The sequence below is a fragment of the Erpetoichthys calabaricus genome, chromosome 4, assembly GCF_900747795.2.
Source record: "Erpetoichthys calabaricus chromosome 4, fErpCal1.3, whole genome shotgun sequence".
In the NCBI taxonomy this organism is placed as follows: domain Eukaryota; kingdom Metazoa; phylum Chordata; class Cladistia; order Polypteriformes; family Polypteridae; genus Erpetoichthys; species Erpetoichthys calabaricus.
Genome location: NC_041397.2, coordinates 314,132,420 through 314,152,939, shown reverse-complemented (window position 1 = coordinate 314,152,939; position 20,520 = coordinate 314,132,420). Strand labels below are relative to the sequence as shown.

Genomic DNA, 20,520 nt, shown 5'->3' with positions numbered 1-20,520 from the left:
TATCTATCTATCTATCTATCTATCTATCTATCATATAGTGCCTTTCATATCTATCTGTGTAATTAAATGCACTGAATTTGTTATTTCAACAGATGGTGCATCACAAACGTTTGTAGTGGTAAACTTCCTTACTACAAATATTTGTGATACCCCATCTGTGGGAATCACAAATGCAATGCATTTTATCACTATAAATGCTTATGATGCACACTCTATTGGAATGACAGAGACATAGAAACCAGACAGACACATCCACACACACACACACACACAGGTGGATGGATGAATTTGCCATTTTTTGCTCATAAATCTACACTCGATAATGCATAATGTGAAAGTTAAAACACTTTCAAAATATAGCAATTGGGAGTTTTGAACCCCAAAAGGCACGTCAATTAAGTTAAAGCTAAATACGTCTGTTCTATCAGCAGAAGTCATTGCTACTAATTAGGAATGTGGCTGAAATGAAAATCATCAGCCACTGCAGTCCTCTGGGGTCTCAGTTTGACAAATCTGATCAGAGGTTGTGATAGCGTACCCCACCCAGTCTGCCCTGTATGGTATGTAACAGCAGCCAGTTGTCCTGTGAAAACGTAAGGAATGGTAGACTAAATGCACTGACTCCCTTCAGCCTGCCAGGCGCTACTGTGCCAACGCAGGATATGAGTGAATGAGGGCCAGTGCAGTCAACAGATGTAAATGGGTTCAACTGTTGACATACGGAGGTCTAGATTTCAGGTGGACTGTGCCAAAGTACACAGCAAGGACTACAAATAACTTTTTGTCAATGATTGTTTTTTCCCATGTTTTCGATCCACTATTAACTACTTGTTTTTCCCAAGGCAAGTGGCAGGTATGGTGCACCACGAACAACCTGGTCTTAAATACTAAAAAGACCAAAGAAGTTATTCTGGACTTTAGGACCACTAAAAAGACCAATCACAGTCTGATCATAATCAATGCAGATGCTGTGGAGAGAGATTCCAGGAGTCACCATCTCAGAGGACCTGTCCTCTGTCCTCAGCCGCTGACAACAACTTGGCTATAATAGGCAAAGCACAACGCCTCTATTTTCATAGGAAGCTAAGGAGAGCTGACCTCCCCAGAAGCTGCTGGTTAATTTCTATAGATGCACTACAGAGAGCATCTTAACTAACTGCATGATGATGGCCTGCAGGTACAACAGCTGCATCAAGGCTGCTGAAGAAGCCCTGCAGTGGGTCGTAAAAACAGCAGAGGCCATTACTGGGACTGAACTGCCATCACTCGAACTCTTGTATAAGACTCGCTGTGTGAGAAGGGCCAAAAACATTCTCAAGGACAAAACTCACCCTGGAAATTAAGGCAGACGCTTTAGGTCAATCTGAGCTTTTTCCCATCTGCCATAATCTTTCTGAACTCTGAATTTCCTCAGTCTGAGATCATTTTTTATTGAACATGTGCAATAAGCTATATTGGTGATATGCAATATACTAATGTAATACAATATATAACATGTAATGTACAGGTGCGATAACAATTTATGGGGCTGTACTTTGAGCAATAATAATTTGATCTGGTTACTTGATTACTTAACACTGTATACAACATATTTGGAATGATTTGACTTTTCTTTAAATGCACCTTGGGGCTGTCACAAAAAGTCATTTCGTTGTGTTACACAATAACAATAAAGTGCTTGAACTTGAACTAATTTTCATATATCCAAAGTTTTGTTACACTACGTTAGTCCATTTATTACATCATTTAATATTATCATTTTTTACTGTTTCCATCCCTTACCAGTATTCTCCTTACTCTACTTAACAAGCTCTCTTTCATAAGTAGAACGACTGACCGTTATTCGTCGCTCTTCTACAGTGCCTGCATCGCGCATTTGTAGGGACTCTTATTTTGACAAGACGGAAACAAACCGGAAGTATTACCGGAAGTTTCGGCTTGGCCACTCGCAGTGCTTTTGTTTTCAAAATTGCGCGCGTAGGCCGTCACGGTGTACTACTTGTGCGTTACTTCAAGCTGTAGTTGCCTTTATCTCGTTAGTTACCGAATACTGGAGCTGATTTTTCAGGTCCGTGCTTCGCATTGCCTCAGCACTTCAATCTCAGACTTTCATGGAGCTTTCAGCGGAAGGTGTAAGTACGCAATTTAATAAATTTATGCTGTAGAGTTGCTTAATCCCAAGTATTTAAACGTACACTGAGCGCCGTACCAATAGTTTATGTCTGCTACGCCTGAAGTCCGGCGGCGACCCGTCTGGAGTGGGCGCGCTAGCTTTATACGAGTCACAAACCACTTCCTCGTCGTATCTGACGATCTGCGCCCGAGGTAAGCAGATAAATCCATGCAACGTAACCATTAGGCAAGGATAGAGCAAGTGCCACGCGTCCAAAGGTAGCTCAGGGCCCCATGATGAAATTTATTTTTTAACTTTTTAAATAATTTCAAACATATTAAATTTTCCGTTATCGCTGTAATTTTAAATGGACTTCTGTCAACGTGGAGCTCCCCCGTTCAGTCCAGACTACAATGGACTGTTCCGTGGTACTGACGCACTAGCGAAGTGGAAGTGAAGCCCGCAAGAGTAAACTTACAACATGAGGCTTTTAGGGTAGCAGGATCAAATATGTACTGGTATGATCTACAGAGAAACAAGTTATTGACTAGAAAATGAATTAAAGTTTTCCATGTGGAACAGAAAAAAACTAAAACAAGGAAGAAAGCATGAAAGGAAAAAAAAATTGGAAATCTCCCAAAGGTAGTTAATTTTTTTTTCTTGAAATAACCTGCAGCTTGATCCTAGATTTATTTTTCCCCAGATGGCGTTTTTAAAACGTTGCAACAAATGCAATAGCCAAAGAGAATAGAAAGCAACTAGGTAATGCGCAGTCACTGTCACGCCCACCAGTACCGCGTCATCTACTTCTGAAGGTAATACAGTAATGAAAGCACCGCTTCGTACAATCGGAGGTGGGCAAAGGATGACTCGTTGCACAGGTGCAAACAGCCCGCGTATCTTCACATTCTGTACCTCATCAGGTGTTAATTAACAAAATGTTGCTGCAGTTTGCTGGTGTCAGCGTAGTAACTCACCAAGCGGTGTCATCAACAGCAACCACGCCTTTACTATAGGAACAGGGATGGTCTGCTGGGGGACAGTTGTCGAGGTGTTTAGCTGGTTGCTTACTGTTGTCTTGCATGTTCATTTTAAAACAATACGAGCTTGTGCATGGTCATTTTTTTTTATCAACGATGGATTTCATTGATAACCGCACCCTGATAGTGGAACTTCGGGTGTCACTCTGGCTCTGTGTTTAAGTAAAGTGGCACAAAGAGCTCCGTTTTACAACAGTAAATGCGTGCAGGTTACAATCCGATCTACAGAAATAGATTATTCCTGCAATCCAGGTATGCAGATCAGATTGCTGTCCTTTGTCGTGCGTTTGAATTTTGATTTCAGGAGTTTGAGGGCCACGAGACAACCCCCAAAAGTTTTCGATCTTCTTTTGCTCTTAATGTAGATAACGTGGGAAACGATTTGCAGCTGGAAGTAATTGAACTCCTGAGCATCTGGGCAAATACCAAACAAGCTCACCAAAGTTTCTTTTCATGATTTTTACAGACTGCACATTGTTTAGGATTCTTCAACCCCCTTGGCTTTGCCAGCATACTGGCATGGCATCAGTTTCAATTGTTTGCAGGTCTTTTAACAAATTAAACAATGCATGCATAGATAACCCAAATCTGCAATAAATTGTTGGCGACGTTCAGCATTTCATTTGATGATCAACATTTGTGCAAAAGCAAGCAGCTTCACCCAGGTTTAACATTAACATTATACAAAGATATTGTCTGTTTTTTTACCTGCATTATTATCAATCTTTAATTTAATATTGTTTTTTTGTATCAGTAGGGTGCTGCTGGAGTATGTTAATTTTCCTGTAGGATTAATAAAGTATCTATCTATCTATCTATCTATCTATCTATCTATCTATCTATCTATCTATCTATCTATCTATCTATCTGATTGTTACTAATTAGTTTTTGAGCATTGCTCTTAATAGCTTTTGATAAAACATTTTATAATCCAAACCATTTTTTGAGCCATTTTTAAAGGTAATGTTTGATATTAACAAATATGCTAGTTTGCTCTGGTTCATAGAAACATCTAGATTTAAAACAACCCACTGCATGAGTCATTATTATCAAATTGTCCCACTTGAAGAAAAGTTTTTCCATCCCTGCTTTACCTATTTTTGGCCTTAGGCCCCCAAATCATTAAATCCACCTCTGGAAACTACAAAATGTCAGTCGTTTTTAGGAATGGCAAAAAACATTTATTTCTATAGCACATTTTCATATACATGGTGTAACTCAAAGTGCTTTACAATAGACAAAGAAAGACAAGTTTATATCAAAAAGCAAAAATAAGATTAGGCAATACTAAGTAACAAAGAATAAGGTAAGGTCTGATGGCCGAGAGGACAGAAAAGACAGAAAAAAAAAAAGAATTTGCAGGGGTTTCCGAGGCCAAGTCCCCCTAACATGATCTAAATCAGTCCACACAGTTTTTAGGCTTCACGTGAAAGAATTTTATGATGATGATCATGTAGACGTCTGGACTTCAATCCATCAATGTAAGGAGTGCATGGTGCCCTGATCAGGCGGTGGTGGCGCTGATTGTCACCACAGAACGCTGGAAAAAGAACAGCAGATAAAGTAGGGGTTAGTGCGGACTGTGGAAAATGATAATTCAATGCATTTACATTACTTGCCGTCCCCCATGGACAGTGAGGAGGGCCCCGCTAGGCTCCCCACTCCTGACATCACGCTTCCCCCTCCTCTCGGCCCGCAGCCTCTGTCTCGGCTTAGTGCAAATAAATCGGTGCCGCAAGCACATATGTATACAGTATGTGTATCTATATATAGATAGATAGATCATGTTACCTTTGCTGCCTGTCTCTGGAATGTGGTTGGGGTGACACAGGGGAACGTCTCCTTCAGTGAGTCCTTTGGTGCGTACCTCCAGGTCCAGAGTGTTGTGCTGTGATGTAAAACCCTGTTGTTGAGTTCTCTTGTCTTAGTTTACAGCAGGGAGCCTCAGTGGGCTTGAATGCTCCAAAAACTTCACTTTTATTATCAACTTACTTTCTGTTGTTAAAGTATTCAAAAGTTTTAGGTGCATAACAGCAAAAGGCCGCCTCACCACTTCTTTCCAGATTGTTTCTTGGAATTATAAGCAAACCTTCATTTGAAGATCTGAGGTTACAACTTGGAGTGTAAGGGGGTAGGCAATCAAAAACATAGGATGGGGTGAGTTCACTTAAGGCTTTCTAAACCGTCAGTACTGTTTTAAAGTCAGTTCTGAATGACACTGGTAACCAATGTAATGATGCTAGGACTGGTGTGATGTGTTCAGATTTTCTTTTTCCAGTTAAGATTCTTGATGTTGCATTCTGCACTAATTGCAACAGATTGATGTTTCTCTTAGGTAGCCCTGTAAGGAGTGCATTACAGTAATCTAGTCAACTAAAAACAAGTGGGAACTAATTTTTCAGCAGGTTGCAAAATTATTAGAGGTCTAACTTTAGCTATCTATATTCCTTAAGTGAAAAAAGTGCAGTCCTAGTAATCTGATTAATATGTGATTTAAAATTTAAATCGGAGTCAATAGTTACACCTAAATTCTTTACCTCTGTCTTGACTTTTAAAGCTAAGGGAGTTTATTTCTAATACCCTCATTATATAAATTTTTTGGTAATCACCAAGATTTCCGATTTCCCCTTATTTAGTTTGAGAAAATTACTACTCATCCATTCAGAAATTCAAGTAAGACACTGAGGGTCAGTGAACCAAGAGAGTCGGGGTCATCAGGTGCTATCGATATGTAAAGTTGTGTGTCCTCAGCATAGCTGTGGTAGCTCACCTTGTGCTCTGAGATAATCTGACTTCATGGAAGCATGGAGATTGAAACAAGTAGCAGACCCAGAATAGGTCCTTGTGGAACACAATATAGAATATCAGGGGTCTATGTGGTACAATGACCACAACTAACAAAGAATTTTCTACCTGTTAAGTAAGACTAAAACCAATTTAAGACATTGCCAGGGAGGCCCACTCATTGACTAAGGTGATTTATAAGAATACTGTGATCAATAGTGTCAAATGCTGCACTCAAGTCTAAGAGTACGAGAACAGATATACAGCTTCTGTCCGCATTTACCTAGAAGTCATTTACTACATTAATTGGTGCAGTTTTTGTACTGTGATTTGTTCTAAAGCCTGACTGGAACTTATCAAGAATAGAATGTTTATTGAAGTAATCATTGAGCTGTGTAATGACTGCCTTTTCTAGAATTTTGCTTAAAAGAAGCAGGTCAGATATTGTTCTAAAATTGTCAAAAACAGAAGAGTCAAGTATGTCAGAAGACCTGCATGTCTTTGGACTGTGGGAAGAAACTGGAGCACCTGAGGAAACCCACACAGAAATGGGGAGAACATGCAAACTCTACGCAGGATGCACTCAGGACGTAAATTCTGGTCCTTTTGTTACAAGGTGCTGAGCCACCATGCTTCCCCAGTTTAACGCATATACTATAATATTTTATCAGACAAGGTTATACTGTGGAACTTAGCTTGTTAAGTTTGGCGACTTAAAATGAATTGACACACAGTCTTAAAAAAAAAAAAACTGGCACCAAAATCTAAAAATAAATAATAATAGTGTACACACGTTGTACAAAAGACCAGGGGCCTCATGCATAACGGCATGCGTAGAATTCACACTATAACATGACGTAAGCATAAAAGCCGAAATGTGCTTACACACAGAAAAATCCAGATGCAGGAATCTGTGCGTTCGCCAACTTCCGCGTTCTTCCACTACATAAATCCTGCTCAGCGTGGAAATAAATTCACGTGCACGCGCTTGCTGTCCCGCCCCAACTCCTCCCAGAATTACGCCTCTTTGAATATGCAAATCAATATAAATAGCCCTTAAGCCCGGCATTCTGTGAAAAGGCAATGGCAAAAGTACGAGGAAAAACAGAAGAATTTCAGCGAATACCAAATGGAGGCAAAGAAAAACGTACTATTTGTTGGTTTAAACAGTTCTATAAGCAACAAAAGGAAGTTGATAGAGTGACATAACGTGTCAGAGAAACTCGAAAGCTCAAGTTCACAAAGTCGCTCAGTGCCCGAAATAAAAAAGTTGTCGCATATCAAAGTCGGCGTGAAAAGGCAACTTGTAGCCCAACGTCTGAGTGTCATAAGAAAGCTTATTAGGGTACAGTGAAAAAAAAAGGCACACAGTTTGAAAAAAGCACGAAATGTTAACTTTAATCTCGAAATTTCCACTTTAATCACGTAGTTTATTTTGTCATTAAAGTATAACATCGTAAACTTCATCTTAAAATCATTTAATTTACTAGTTTCTCAAATCCCATCGTAACTAAAGTAGCACGTTAAATGCTTTGTTGTGTAATTGATCTTCTGTGTGCTCTATGTGCCTGAATCACTACGTGCTCTTCCTCCGACAGGACACAGAATCCATTACGTTCGTAATATTACAGCTCTCTGAATAATTAAAATACTGAGAAGTATATGTGATATCATTTTCATGATGATAGGAGTTAAAGCATGTTATTAAACATGGGAACACGGTGGCACAGTGATTGTTCATGTCTTACAGCAAGATGCTTGCTGCGCCATGTGCGACCTTCAATGAAATGCTTTATTACAGAATTACTGTCCTTTTCAAACGTACTAACCCCCAATTCCTGTCCTTACTTTTCTTTCTGCAAATACCCAATCGCCACACAATCAGCTTTGTAATAGACATTAAGCCATCTGTAAGCTTAGAACACCGATTCTTCGAAACTTTTAAGGAACATCGAAATATCTTCGTAATGTTTAATTACTCTATCCATCTATCCTTCCAGTGTCGCGCCAGCCACAGCATGAAAACAGTGCGAGGCAGGAAGTTTTTCGCTAGCGCTGCGGCACCGTGTAGTTAAAGTTTTATCTGTATAATATAATCAACATATTTTGCTGCATTTCATCTTAAAAATGATATCGTCATCATATGTAAATACGCGCTTATAAAGTGGCTCAGGTTGTGCAATATTATAACTGTATCATAAGTACAATTACCTCACGGTAACTTGCAAGTACAAACAGTTCAACAAGGAGCAGTTGATGGACTGATTGTGTGTGTTTAGAGTTGTTGGGATGAAACTGTTTTTGAACTGCGAGGTTCGAACAGGAAAGGCTGTGAAGCGTTGGTCGGATGAGAGCAGTTCAAATAGCGAATGGCTGAGGCAGCAAGTGCTTGATGCTGTATACCGATAATTCTCTTTCCAATTGCTGTAGAGCTGTGATTCACACTCGGATACAGTGATATAAATACTCCGAGTGCTGCAGTGACAATAATATGGAAAAAAATGATCCGCTGTGGCAACCCCAAACGGGAGCAGCTGACAGAAGAAGAAGGTGCAGTGAGAGTAACAACGCTAAAGCAGTTATGGTATTTAGAATAGTTTGACCATTCTGTGGACCATTATATTGTTACAGGTTAATTACAATCAGATGCATTAAATTTATGAACGATATGCGGTTAATTTCAGTGTATTTGATAAAGCCGCCATGGTGGATATGGATCTTAAGAAAGGGTAACCACACAAGAACAGTAGCATTGCTTTGATGCTGGGTGCCGCCAGTCTGTAAAACCGAGCGGAGAACTTGCGTACGACAAGGTATGAGGTACCGTGGAAATGTGCGTCGCTTTACGCCAAGTGTAGGTTTTATACATCGCGATTTGAACATGGAAACATTCTTACGCAACATTTCTGTGCGTACGCACCGTTTATACATGAGGCCCCAGGGGAAGAAACCTAAAAAAATGAATGGCAGTCAAGAGCAATGAACGTCAACATCACTTCCATTTCTTTTCAACTCCATGCCGCTCAGTTTAGAATGTATGATTGTAAAATCAACACCGAGAATTAGAAATTTCAGCTTTGACATTACACTTTAGTTTTAATTGAAGGCATCATGGTAAAGTGATTAAGGCTTTGGACTTGTGTGTGTTCAAATCTCGCTACTGATACTGTGTGACCATCAGCAAGTCACTTCACCTGCTCATGCTCCAATTGGAAAACACAAATGCAACCAATTGTATCTCTCAAATGTAAAAGTTGCCTTGGATAAAATCAACAAGCTAATTAAAAGGGCAGGGTCAGTTATAAAACGCAGTCTGGACCCCCTGGACTTTTCAGCAAAGGAGAGAATTAAAACAAAACTGAGTGTCATTATGAACGCTGCTGTACATCCTCTCACCAACACCGAGGACATTCAGCCAATTAAGCATTCGGCAGAAGTGTGTCAAGAAATGAGACTTGGGGTCCTTTATGCCAGGGGTTCGCAACGTCGATCCTGGGGACCCCCTGTGGCTGCAGGTTTTTGTTCCAACCAGCTTCCATTTTTAATTGGAATCCTGGGCTAATTCAATAAACTGTTATTACGCAGATTCTTTGTTTTGGGAACAATATAGAAATTAGACAACTAAGTTTGGTAAAATAAAATATTAAAATGTACTAAGCAGTTATATGGGAACAATAATTTTTCCGGGTGTTCTAATTGTTTAATTAATCCGTTGTTTTCTAATTAGTGAGTCTAATGTTAAAGTGGTTGCAGTTTTTGATTATTCTGTGTCCTTTGCCGGGATGTCTGCTCTGCTCGTTTTTAATTGTCTTTAATAAGAAACAATGAAGGGATCAAAGTGCACAGAGAAAGTGTGAAATATAATGAAAGCATCAAAAGAGTTAAGCATTTAAATCTTTAGCAAAAATGGAAATATTTCTGAATGTCTTTTAAATGTAAAACGCATGCCCCTGTGCTTTCATAATGTTGAATAAGATAAGAGAAAAAATACCAGGTAATTAATTGAGATCAGTGTTAGCAGTTGTCACTGATCATGAATCTGGTTGAAGAAAAAACCTGAAGCCACGGTGGGCCCCCAGGACCGACTTTGTGAACCCCTGCTTTATACCAACAGCAATATGCCAGTGTCTCACCTCACTGGGACTGACAAGTCAGAACTTTTCTTTCTTTTGAATTTTATTTTGCTTTATAATTTCGGTTTGAAAGCAGACCAAAGTATATATGTGTGTGTGTCTGTCTGTCTATCTGTCGCATGTATAGTGCCTTTCATCTATCTATCTATCTATCTATCTATCTATCTATCTATCTATCTATCTATCTATCTATCTATCTATCTATCTATCTATCTATCTATCACTTATATAGTGCCTTTCACATCTGTCTATGTACCTATTGCTTATATAATGCCTTTCACATCTATCTATGTACCTATTGCTTATATAGTGCCTTTCACATCTGTCTATATGTCGCTTATATAGTGCCTTTCACATCTATCTGTCTATCACTTATATAGTGCCTTTCACATCTATCTGTCTATATGTCGCTGATATAGTGCCTTTCACATCTGTCTGTCTATATGTCGCTGATATAGTGCCTTTCACATCTGTCTATCGCTTATATAGTGCCTTTCATATCTGTCGCTTATATAGTGCCTTTCACATCTGTCTATCTACCTATTGCTTATATACTGCCTTTCACATCTATCTGTCTATTGCTTATATAGATAATGCCTTTCACATCAATCTAGCTAGCTAGCTTCTGTAAAAAGCCAAACTTCCCCCCGGGAACAATTAAAGTTCTGTATATCTCTATAATAAAGATACAGGTCAAATTAGTGATAATAATGTTAAGTCATTTTAGATTGACTTCTTCATCTGGTTTTAATGGCTGTGTCTTCTTAAGTGGCTAGCAGTTAACAAAAAGATGCAAATGACAGAAGTAACCAGCAGCTCACCATCTCGCTTGGTTTAGTTTACACGTGTGTGTGTGTTTGTGTGTGTGTGTGTGTGTTCATCATGGAGTGTATGTTTTAATTAAAATGTTTCTGTGAACCCATTGAGAGAACACAATCCCTTCAACGAGGTGAAAAATGCAGCCAGTGAAGACAACTCAAAGTACAACACGGGGAAGAATTTGGTGCTGGTTGTTCCTGTTCAGAACTCTTTCAAAATGGAGAATTGCAATTATAATTGATCTGGCAATAAATGTTAAAAAAAAAAAAAAAAAAAAAAAAAATCAAATGAAAAGCAAACAATACTTTATTTGATCCTTGCCTGTATGTTTTCTTTTAATTTCTTTTTTTACTTTTTAATGTACTAAACTCTGTTTTGCAAATACCTACCACCTTCGCCCCCCGTGACCAAACTTCATACAATAGGTGATTTAGCCTTTGTAGCCGCTGCTTCACAGCTCTAGAATGCTCTACCAGAGAGCCTGAGAACACAGCAGACGGTGGGCTGTTTTAAAAAACAGCTAAAGACTTTTCTATTTAGGAAAGATTATTAACAATAATGCTATAATTATTGTTGTTTTATCTCTGTTTTTATCTTGCTTTGCCTTTGTTTAAACTTTTTATGTTCCACTTTGAGATTTACTGCTAATGTAAAGTGCACCTATAAATAAAATGCATTATTATTATTATTATTATTATAATCTGCATCATTCACTGCCTCAATTCATTGTTTGTTTTTAACGCCTTTTTGGCTTACCTGCTGTGCCTTTTTTTTTTTTCCTTTCTATTTTATAAGTTCTCAACTTCCTCTTTTATCGCTTCATAATCTGCCTTTTTCCCCACAGATGAAGCATACTAGCAAGAAAAAGAACATTTCCAAAGCTACCCACCAGAAAATAAAAAAGAGCAAGACCGTGAAGGCAAAAGAGGATCACGACAGCTCTGAGAAGGTGAGAGAGAAGCACTTCACTTTTTCTTTTTTTCCCCCAAAAAGGTACAGACAATTTTATTTCAATGCAATCCATTTTTGTTCACAAGATTGTTTTCCCAGTAGAGGTTTTTAAATCAAGGACAGCCAATGTCAGTTCTGGATGGCCCAGTGGCTGCAGGGTTTTTGTTCCAACCCAGTTACTTAATTTTAAAACAATCCTTTCCAGTAACAGATCTAATTTAATTTCATGGCTTCTTAATGTTTTAACTCTGCAGTGTCAGGTCATTCTTATACCATAGATGTTTTACTTCCTAATGGTATCATCCAAATGAACTGAAGCCTCAAACGGATTAGAAATTTCTAGTTCTTCACTTTCTCTTCAGTTTCTTTCGGAGTACTTCGTTAAACCAAGCCAGGCACAGGAGTACATGGAGACAAGCCAGATGGAGAACTGCTGGTTCCTTTGTCATTTGCATGTTTTTGCTAATAAGGAACAATTAAACACATTGAATGCAGTGGTTTAAGACTAAAATTAGAAATTAACAGTTTAAATTCTTAACAAGCAAGATAAATAAAATAAACCAGAAAAATGTAATTTGAGAAATACGTGGTTCTTGAGCAATATCTGACTTCTCATTAAGCAATTGGGAACAAATATCCTGTAGCAACGGCGGCCCTCCAGGACTGACGTTGTTCACCACTGTTAAAAATAAATATAAAATTACAAGTGTTTGGGACATTATGAGCATAGCAGTGGAAGACCTGAATTGGATTATATGTCACAAATAACGTGAGATTTGTTTATTGGATGTTTTGCGTTTAGAACATTAGATCAATCTAGACAAGAACAGGCCTTTCAGCCCAATCAAACTCGCCAGTCCTATCCACTTAATTCTTCTAAAAAATAGAAAAGTTTTGAAAGTCTCAAGTCTTACTGGCTACAACCCTACTCGGTAGCGTATTTTAAGCATCTGTGGTTCTCTGTGTATAGATAAACTTCCAAATGTCGGTGTGAAATTTACCCTTAATTTTCCAACTGTGTCCATGTGTTCTTGATGAACTCATTTTAAAATAAACATCTCAATCCACTGGACTAATTCCCTTCGTAATTTTAAACACTTCACTCAGGTCACCTCTTAATCTCTGTATAGGCTCAGCTCTTTTAATCTTTCCTCATAACTCATCCCCTGTAGCCCTGTAATCAGCCTAGTCACTCTTCTCTGGACCTTTTCTAGTGCTGTTATGTCCTTTTTGTAGCATGAAAATCAAAACTGCACACAGGACTCCAGATGAGGCCTCACCAGTGTGTTATAAAGCTTGAGCAGAACCTCCTTGGACTTGTACTCCATATGTCAAGGCGCTATATAACCTGACATTCTGTTAGCCTTCTTAATGACTTCTGAACACTGTATGCCAGTTGATAGCTTAGAGTCCACTACAACTCCTAAATCCTTCTCAATAAGGCATACTCTTCGATTTTTCATCGCTCAGTTTGTGTATTCAAAACCTAACATTTTTAATTTCCTACATGTAATACGTTACATTTATTAATTTTAAATTTCATCTGCCACAAATCTGCCTGAGTCTGCATGCCTTCCACGTTCCTCTGTGATGATTCAATGGATTCTCAGTTATCTGCCAATACACCCAGCTTGGTATCATCTGCAAATTTTACCATCCTGTTACGTATTTTACAATCCAAATCTTTTATTTACATTTACAAGTGGAACACCACTCTTAACATCAGCCAATTCTGATGAGGTTCCTCGCAACCATAACCCTCTGCTTCCTGTGTATGAGCCAATTTTGCGTCCATCTACAAACATCCAGAACTCCCTCTGCTTTTAGTTTGATGCCCACCCTCTCATATGGCATCTTACCAAATGCTTTCTGAAAGTCAAGATAAATAACGTCATAATCTTGTATCCTTTTGTTGCTTCCTCATAGAATTCCAGCATGTTAGTAAAAAAATGACCTCCCTCTTCTGACCCCATGCTGACTGCTAAGAAAAACTCCTATTCTTGTCATGTGTTGCTCAGTCTTAACCTTAATAATTCCTTCCATTTTCTTGTCATGCATGTTAAGCGTACTGGCCTATAGTTGCTTAGATCTGCTCAGTCACCCCTTTTATATAACATATTTGCCATTTTCCAGTCCTTCAGAATTTCCTCATTGCGCAGTGACTTCCTAAAAATATGTATCAAAGGTTTATATCTGTATTCACTAACCTCTGTAAGAACTCAAGTGTAAATATTATCTGGTCCGGGTGATTTGTTTGATTTCAGTCTATTTAATCTATGGAATACTTCTCCCTCTACAGTTTCTAAATAACTTTACTGTTCCTGATGCACTTCACCTTTTTCTTGACTGTTCTTTTACTATTATAATATTGAAAGTATCTTTGTGTCATGGTTGCCCTCATGTTCTCATATGCTCAATGATTCACTTTAGAGTTATTAATGTTATATGCCTTATTCAACTGTTTTTTCATTTGCAGCTTCTTTTTTTATCAACACATTAAAGAATTTATTTAAAATTTCCTTCTACCGTTTTTACTTGTGTACCACGCGCCCTCATGTAAGACGCGCACCCTAATTTTTACAAAGAAAATCGCGAAAAAAATTTGCCCCGTGTATGACGCGCTTTGTGATTGTATAGGAAGCGTTTAGGGCACGTTTTCTGCGAAATGCCCTTCTGTTTTTGATGCGAGAGAGAGGGCATGAGAGCCCAAGCAGAAGAAGTAAACATTACAGAAAAACATTTCCTTGTGTATGACACACACCTGATTTTCTAATGCTAATTTTCAGGGGGAAATGTGTGCGTGGTACACGCGTAAATACGGTAATTCCAAATTTAGGTATGTACCTGTCCTGCATTAAATGCAAAATATTTTTAAACCAGTTCCTCTAATGTCGCCACACCTAAAAGCTTATCCCAGTGTAAATCTCTTTAGACTTTGTTGCATCTGCTCAAAATTTACTGTACCAAAGTTAAACTTTAGTCTTTGTATTGCACTCTTTCAAAACACTGAGAATTAAATTCTATTATGGTCAACTGACCCTAGTGGTCTAATCACCTGTACACCGTCAATTCTATCGTGATCATTACAAATTACTAAATCTAGACAGGCTTCACCCCTTGTTGGTGCTTTTAACATTCTGTATTAAAAAAGATTTGCTGATTACTTCTAAAAATTCCCGCTGTTGTCCTCCGCTGTTTGCAAGGTTATCCCATTTAATATTTGGATACCGTAAATGCTCCAATAGAGGCCCCCGGCTTTTATTTGCAAAACTAGCCTCGGCTCCCGGCTCTTAATAGAGACCGGCTGCTATTAGAGATTGGCCATTATTAACAAAAACCTTCAGAACGCAATATTTTTTCGCGCGTGTCTGTACAGGTAGATACACAAAAATATTGGCTAATATTACAAACAGCTACTTTATTTGAATTTCACATGCTCCATAAGACTGTTAAAGATAAATGGCAATGTCTTTCTGTACCTTTCGCTACTATTCGTCATCTGAATTCGCAATGACGGCTTTGTTGTTGTCCAGTTCACTATCGTCTTCCTCTTCTTCCAGGTTTGTCACGACGCTTTGAATTCTTGCCACCGACAATTTCTCTCTTCCTTCAAAACACGGCTGATTTTCTTTGAGGCAATGAATTAATGAATCCTCACTGCCATCAGTAGAATTGGTGATGCCACAATTTTTGAAAGATTCCCGAATCATTTCATTTGAAAATGAAGCAGTTTTAGAAACCGGTATATCCGCATTTCTTATATATGCAACGTGCTGACATGCATACGTATTACACACGTCTATAAAGATACAGACACTTACAATGTACGCTAGTAGGCAAATATCAAAGACCTGGCTACTGTTAGAGACCGGTTACTATTTGGTCGCGTCATCTTTGAAGCCCAGCGCTTATTAGAGACCTGCGACAATAAGAGACTCTGCGTTTATTGGAGCATATACGGTAAAGTCCCCCATGAGTATAATATCCCCCTGTAAACTTTTTAATATTACTAAAATGATGTGTGTTGAAATTACTGTCTGCATTGGGTGGTCTATAACACACTCCTTAAAATAAGACCTCTTTCCCTAATGCTTTCCAGGCGAAGCCACATGTCCTCACTAAAATGGGGCTCATCGTCCAACTGAAGAGGATTTGCATTTAAATTCCGTTTAACATAAACAGCAACCCCACCTCATTTTCTGTTCTATTCATCCCCTTCTTATTTAGCCAGGTTTCCGTTATTGGTATAATATCATAATTATACTTCTCTACATACAATCTCCAACTTCACGTTTTATTTTTGACACTTCTAGCATTAAGACAAACTATTGTTAATGTGTTGGTTTACTTTTACATGTAAACATTGGGTTTAGAATTTACATTACTATGCATTTATATTTTTACGGTGTTGTTTGTTTCTCCATGTATAGTTGTAAATTTGGCCTGTCCTAAACTTCCTACCCAATTCCCTAGTTTAAACAATCCTCGACTAACCTACTCATATGCCTCCCAAACACATTGCTGCTTCTCCGGTTCATATGTAACCAGTGTGATAGTAACGAGACGTCAGACATCATAAAGGTTTGGGGCAGCCACCTGTATATTATTTCCCAGCTGCAATTTTTTAGTAATATTTGGTCAGAGATATTCACAAGACTAAGTCCAAAACAGAACTGATTATTTGGAGGTACGATGGCGGTTTCAAGGGCTGGGGAAGAAAATTTACGTCATCTAGTCTGGAACCTGACGTGATGTCATCAGAGGCGCCCGAGCTGGAAATGATGTCATCAGAGATGCCAGAACCTGGTGAGATTTCCCGGGAATGGTCTGCAAGAAACTGAGAGACAGAGTCAGCACACTCTGCCACCTCCTGGTCGGGTGTAGTATTACAGTTCCCCAGGCCCTTTAGCTGTCTCCTAAACGCGCGTGTGTGACACCAGTAGTGACGGAACAGGTCTCATCTTTTTTGGCTTACCTGCTGTGCTTTTTTTTTCTTTCTATTTTATAAAGATGAAGCATACCAGCAAGAAAAAGAATATTTCCAAAACTAGCCACCAGAATATAAAAAAGAGCAAGACCGTGAAGGCAAAAGAGGATCACGACAGCTCTGAGGAGGTGAGAGAGAAGCACTTCAATTTTTCTTTTTCTCCAAAAAGGTACAGACATTTATATTTCAGAGCAGTCCGTTTTCATTCACAAGATTGTTTTCCCAGTAGTTGTTTTTAAATCAAGGACAATCAATGTCAGTTCTGGATGGCCCAATGGCTGCATGTTTTTTTTTCCAACCTAGTTACTTAAGTTGAAAACAATCCTTTCCAATAACAGATCTGATTTAATTTCATGGCTTCTTAATATTTTCACTCTGCAGTGTCTGGTCATTCTTATATCATAGATGTTTTACTTCCTAATGGTATCATCCAAATGAACTGAAGCCTCAAACGGATTAGAAATTTCCATGTCACAAATAACATGAGATTTGTTTCTTGGACGTTTTGCGTTTAGAACATTAGATCAATCTAGACAAGAACAGGCCTTTCAGCCCAATCAAACTCGCCAGTCCTATCCACTTAATTCTTCTAAAAAATAGTCAAGTTTTGAAAGTCTCAAGTCTTACTGGCTACAACCCACTCGGTAGCGTATTTTAAGCATCTGTGGATCTCTGTGTATAGAAAAACTTCCAAATGTCGGTGTGAAATTTACCCTTAATGTTCCAACTGTGTCCACGTGTTCTTGATGAACTCATTTTAAAATAAGCGTCTCAATCCACTGGATGAATTCCCTTCATAATTTTAAACACTTCACTCAGTTCACCTCTTAGTCTTCTTAGGCTCAGCTCTTTTAGTCTTTCCTCATAACTCATCCCCTGTAGCCCTGAATCAGTCTAGTCGCTCTTCTCTGGACCTTTTCTAGTGCTGTTATTTCCTTTTTGTAGCCTGAAAGCCAAAACTGCACACAGAACTCCAGATGAGGCCTCACCAGTGTTTTATAAAGCTTGAGCAGAACCTCCTGTGACTTGTACTCCACACGTCAAGACGCTATATAACCTGACATTCTGTTAGCCTTCTTAATGGCTTCTGAACAATGTATGCCAGTTAATAGCTTAGAGTCCACTATAACTCCGAAGAGTATGCCTTATTGAGAAGGATTTAGATTTTTCATCGCTCAGTTTGTGTATTCAAACCTAACATTTTTAATTGGTTCTATTTAATAAGGGCACGCACAAAAGGGCGACCTCAATTGGGCGCGGCGAATAAAGGTGCGCGTAAATAAAGGCGAGCTTCAAAAGGGCAACCTCAATTGAGCACAGAGAATAAAGGCATTCGTAGATAATTTAGTTTAAATGTCTATGGAATATGTGAAGAGCAACAAAGGTGCAGATCTACTCGTAGTCGAAGGCTACACATTGCGCCCAATTGAGGTCACCCTTTTGAAGCTCGCCTTTATTCACCGCGCCCAATTGAGGTCGCCCTTTCAAGGCTTGCCTTTTTGTGCGCACCCTTATTGAAGGATACCTTTTTAATTTCCTACATGTAATACTTTACATTTATTGATATTAAATTTCATCTGCCACAAATCTGCCTGAGTCTGCATGCTTTCCACGTTCCTCTGTGATGATTCAATGGATTCTCGGTTATCTGCCAATACACCCAGCTTGGTATCATCTGCAAATTTTGCCATCCTGTTACGTATTTTAAAATCCAAATCTTTTATTTACATTTACATATATTTATATACAGTCGACCCTTGATATACGACCGGCTTGACATGCGAACAACTTGATTTACGACCAACATCTTGCATTATGACCTGAATGCCGTCACGTGTATCCACTTGCGCGATTGTAAACAAACAGAAACATTCCTATTAATGCGGCACTCATTCAATAAAATGTTAGGTTTGTAAACTCTCTTGGGACCTCCCCCAACTAGAAGACATGCCAAAGTCCAAACTCCGTATGGAAAACTGTTTATCTGTTGCTGGGGCAACAGCCGGCTTAAAGCTGTGCTGAGTCTCTCAGCCAAAGCAAACAGAAAAGATATCGATGGGTGATATGCATGTGATATCCCTGCCCGGCAATTGACAAGCAAGCTTCCACAGTCGTGGCAATCGCGCTTCAGGACGCACTTTAGCATGTAGTTCCCATTGAGTGGGGAGGGAGATGTGGGGGGGGGGGGTCTCAGAAGAGTTCAGAAACAGTTCCTTGTATCATCGCAAGGAAATGCTGAGAAAAATTCTCGTCAGAATAACTTGTAGGCAGGAGGAGATTAAAATTAACGCAAAAGAAGCTATTGAAGTGATTGCAAATGCCTGAGCGCAAGTTAAAGAAAGCCTTTAAAAAGCCTTCAGTTTCATTACCATCCTCCTCCCTTCCTGCAGACCAAAGATGTCAAATTAAATGGTGAGTACAATATGAAATTGTTGTTTCTGGTAGGCTAGGCACTTTTTATTACTTTTTGGTTAGTACATTAGAAAAATTATTGGTGTTTTGGTAAATTATGCACATTATACAACCCTTTTTTTTATTATGAAAAGGTTAAGTAAGTGTTGCAGTGGGAGGTTCGGAACGCATTATGGGTATTTCCATTATTTCTTATGGGAAAAATAGTCTTGAGTTTCAACCAGCCCTCACGAACGAATTGAGTTCGTAAGTCAAGGGTCCACTGTAATTGGAGTGGAACACCACTCTTAACATCAGCTAGGGGTGGGCGGTATGACCAAAATTCTATATCACGGTATTTTTCTAAATTATCCTGGTTTCACGGTATTTGACGGTATTTTTTTCCCATGCATGAGTGGATGTTAACCACATTTTCCACTGCAATTACTGGCTAAGAATATCCTATTCCACTGTCAAGAGCATTGTACATTGTACAAAAAAAACATTTTAATGTGCACACAAGTATTAATACAGGTTTGCATTGCCCCATAAAGTGATACTTTTCAAGGGGGTGGCACTAATGAAGAGAAGGAAATCACATTGCATGACAGATGCAGTCAAAATATAGAACCTTTTTATTTAACAAATTTTGCAAAAACTTAAATTATAATTTTGACAACATATTTTCAACCATCCAAAGAGGTATTTAGACTTAGGAAAATATCCAGAAGTGCTTGTCAAAAGTTGTATTGCACTGAACATGTCTTAGAAAAGGAATAAATAAATATTTTTTGTAAAACAACTACACTTTCTGTTAATGTTAACAATCTCTGTCCACTGACACGTTAAAGTGACTTTTTAAACAACTTTACCATCATTAAACTGCATAATATTTAAAATAATAAATAATAACAATAAAATAAATAATTGTATTATTACTGATAGTTGCACTATTACTTCAAGGCTTCAAAAGCCCAGGTGCATTACACAGTATTCACCAAATTAAAATAAAATAAAACAAGTGCAATCTTGGTGATGACAGAATTCACTGTCTTAATCTTCTTTATTTATTTATGTGGTTTGTACAATGCTATATACTGTATACGCTGCCGTTCGTTATTATATTCTGTAAGTTCCTTGAGCATGGGAAAGGCGCTATATAAATAAAATGTAGTATTATTATTATTATTATTATTATGACATCTTTACCAACTGAACTATCATGTAGGCAAACTGCATTAATATGGACCTTGCTTCAAGCTAAGCTATATACATAAATAATACAACTGCAACTTGCATTTA

General features: G+C 38.4%; 1 protein-coding gene across 8 annotated transcripts in view; it reads left to right on the top strand.

Moving 5' to 3' along the window:
• Positions 1-1,943: 1,943 nt before the first annotated feature.
• Positions 1,944-20,520, top strand: part of cenpq (centromere protein Q) — a 75,763-nt gene continuing 57,186 nt past the window's right edge. For 4 of the 8 annotated variants that reach the window (XM_051925888.1, XM_051925885.1, XM_051925886.1 and 1 more), the window contains exons 1-3: positions 1,944-2,132; positions 11,734-11,838; positions 16,851-16,955. In XM_051925888.1, the coding sequence (XP_051781848.1) occupies positions 2,112-2,132; positions 11,734-11,838; positions 16,851-16,955 (231 nt within the window). In that variant the 5' untranslated portion in view covers positions 1,944-2,111. Of the gene's footprint in view, positions 2,133-2,709; positions 2,756-11,733; positions 11,839-16,850; positions 16,956-20,520 lie in introns of those variants that run through there. The other 4 variants (XM_051925889.1, XM_051925884.1, XM_051925883.1 and 1 more) reach the window with 3 other exon arrangements.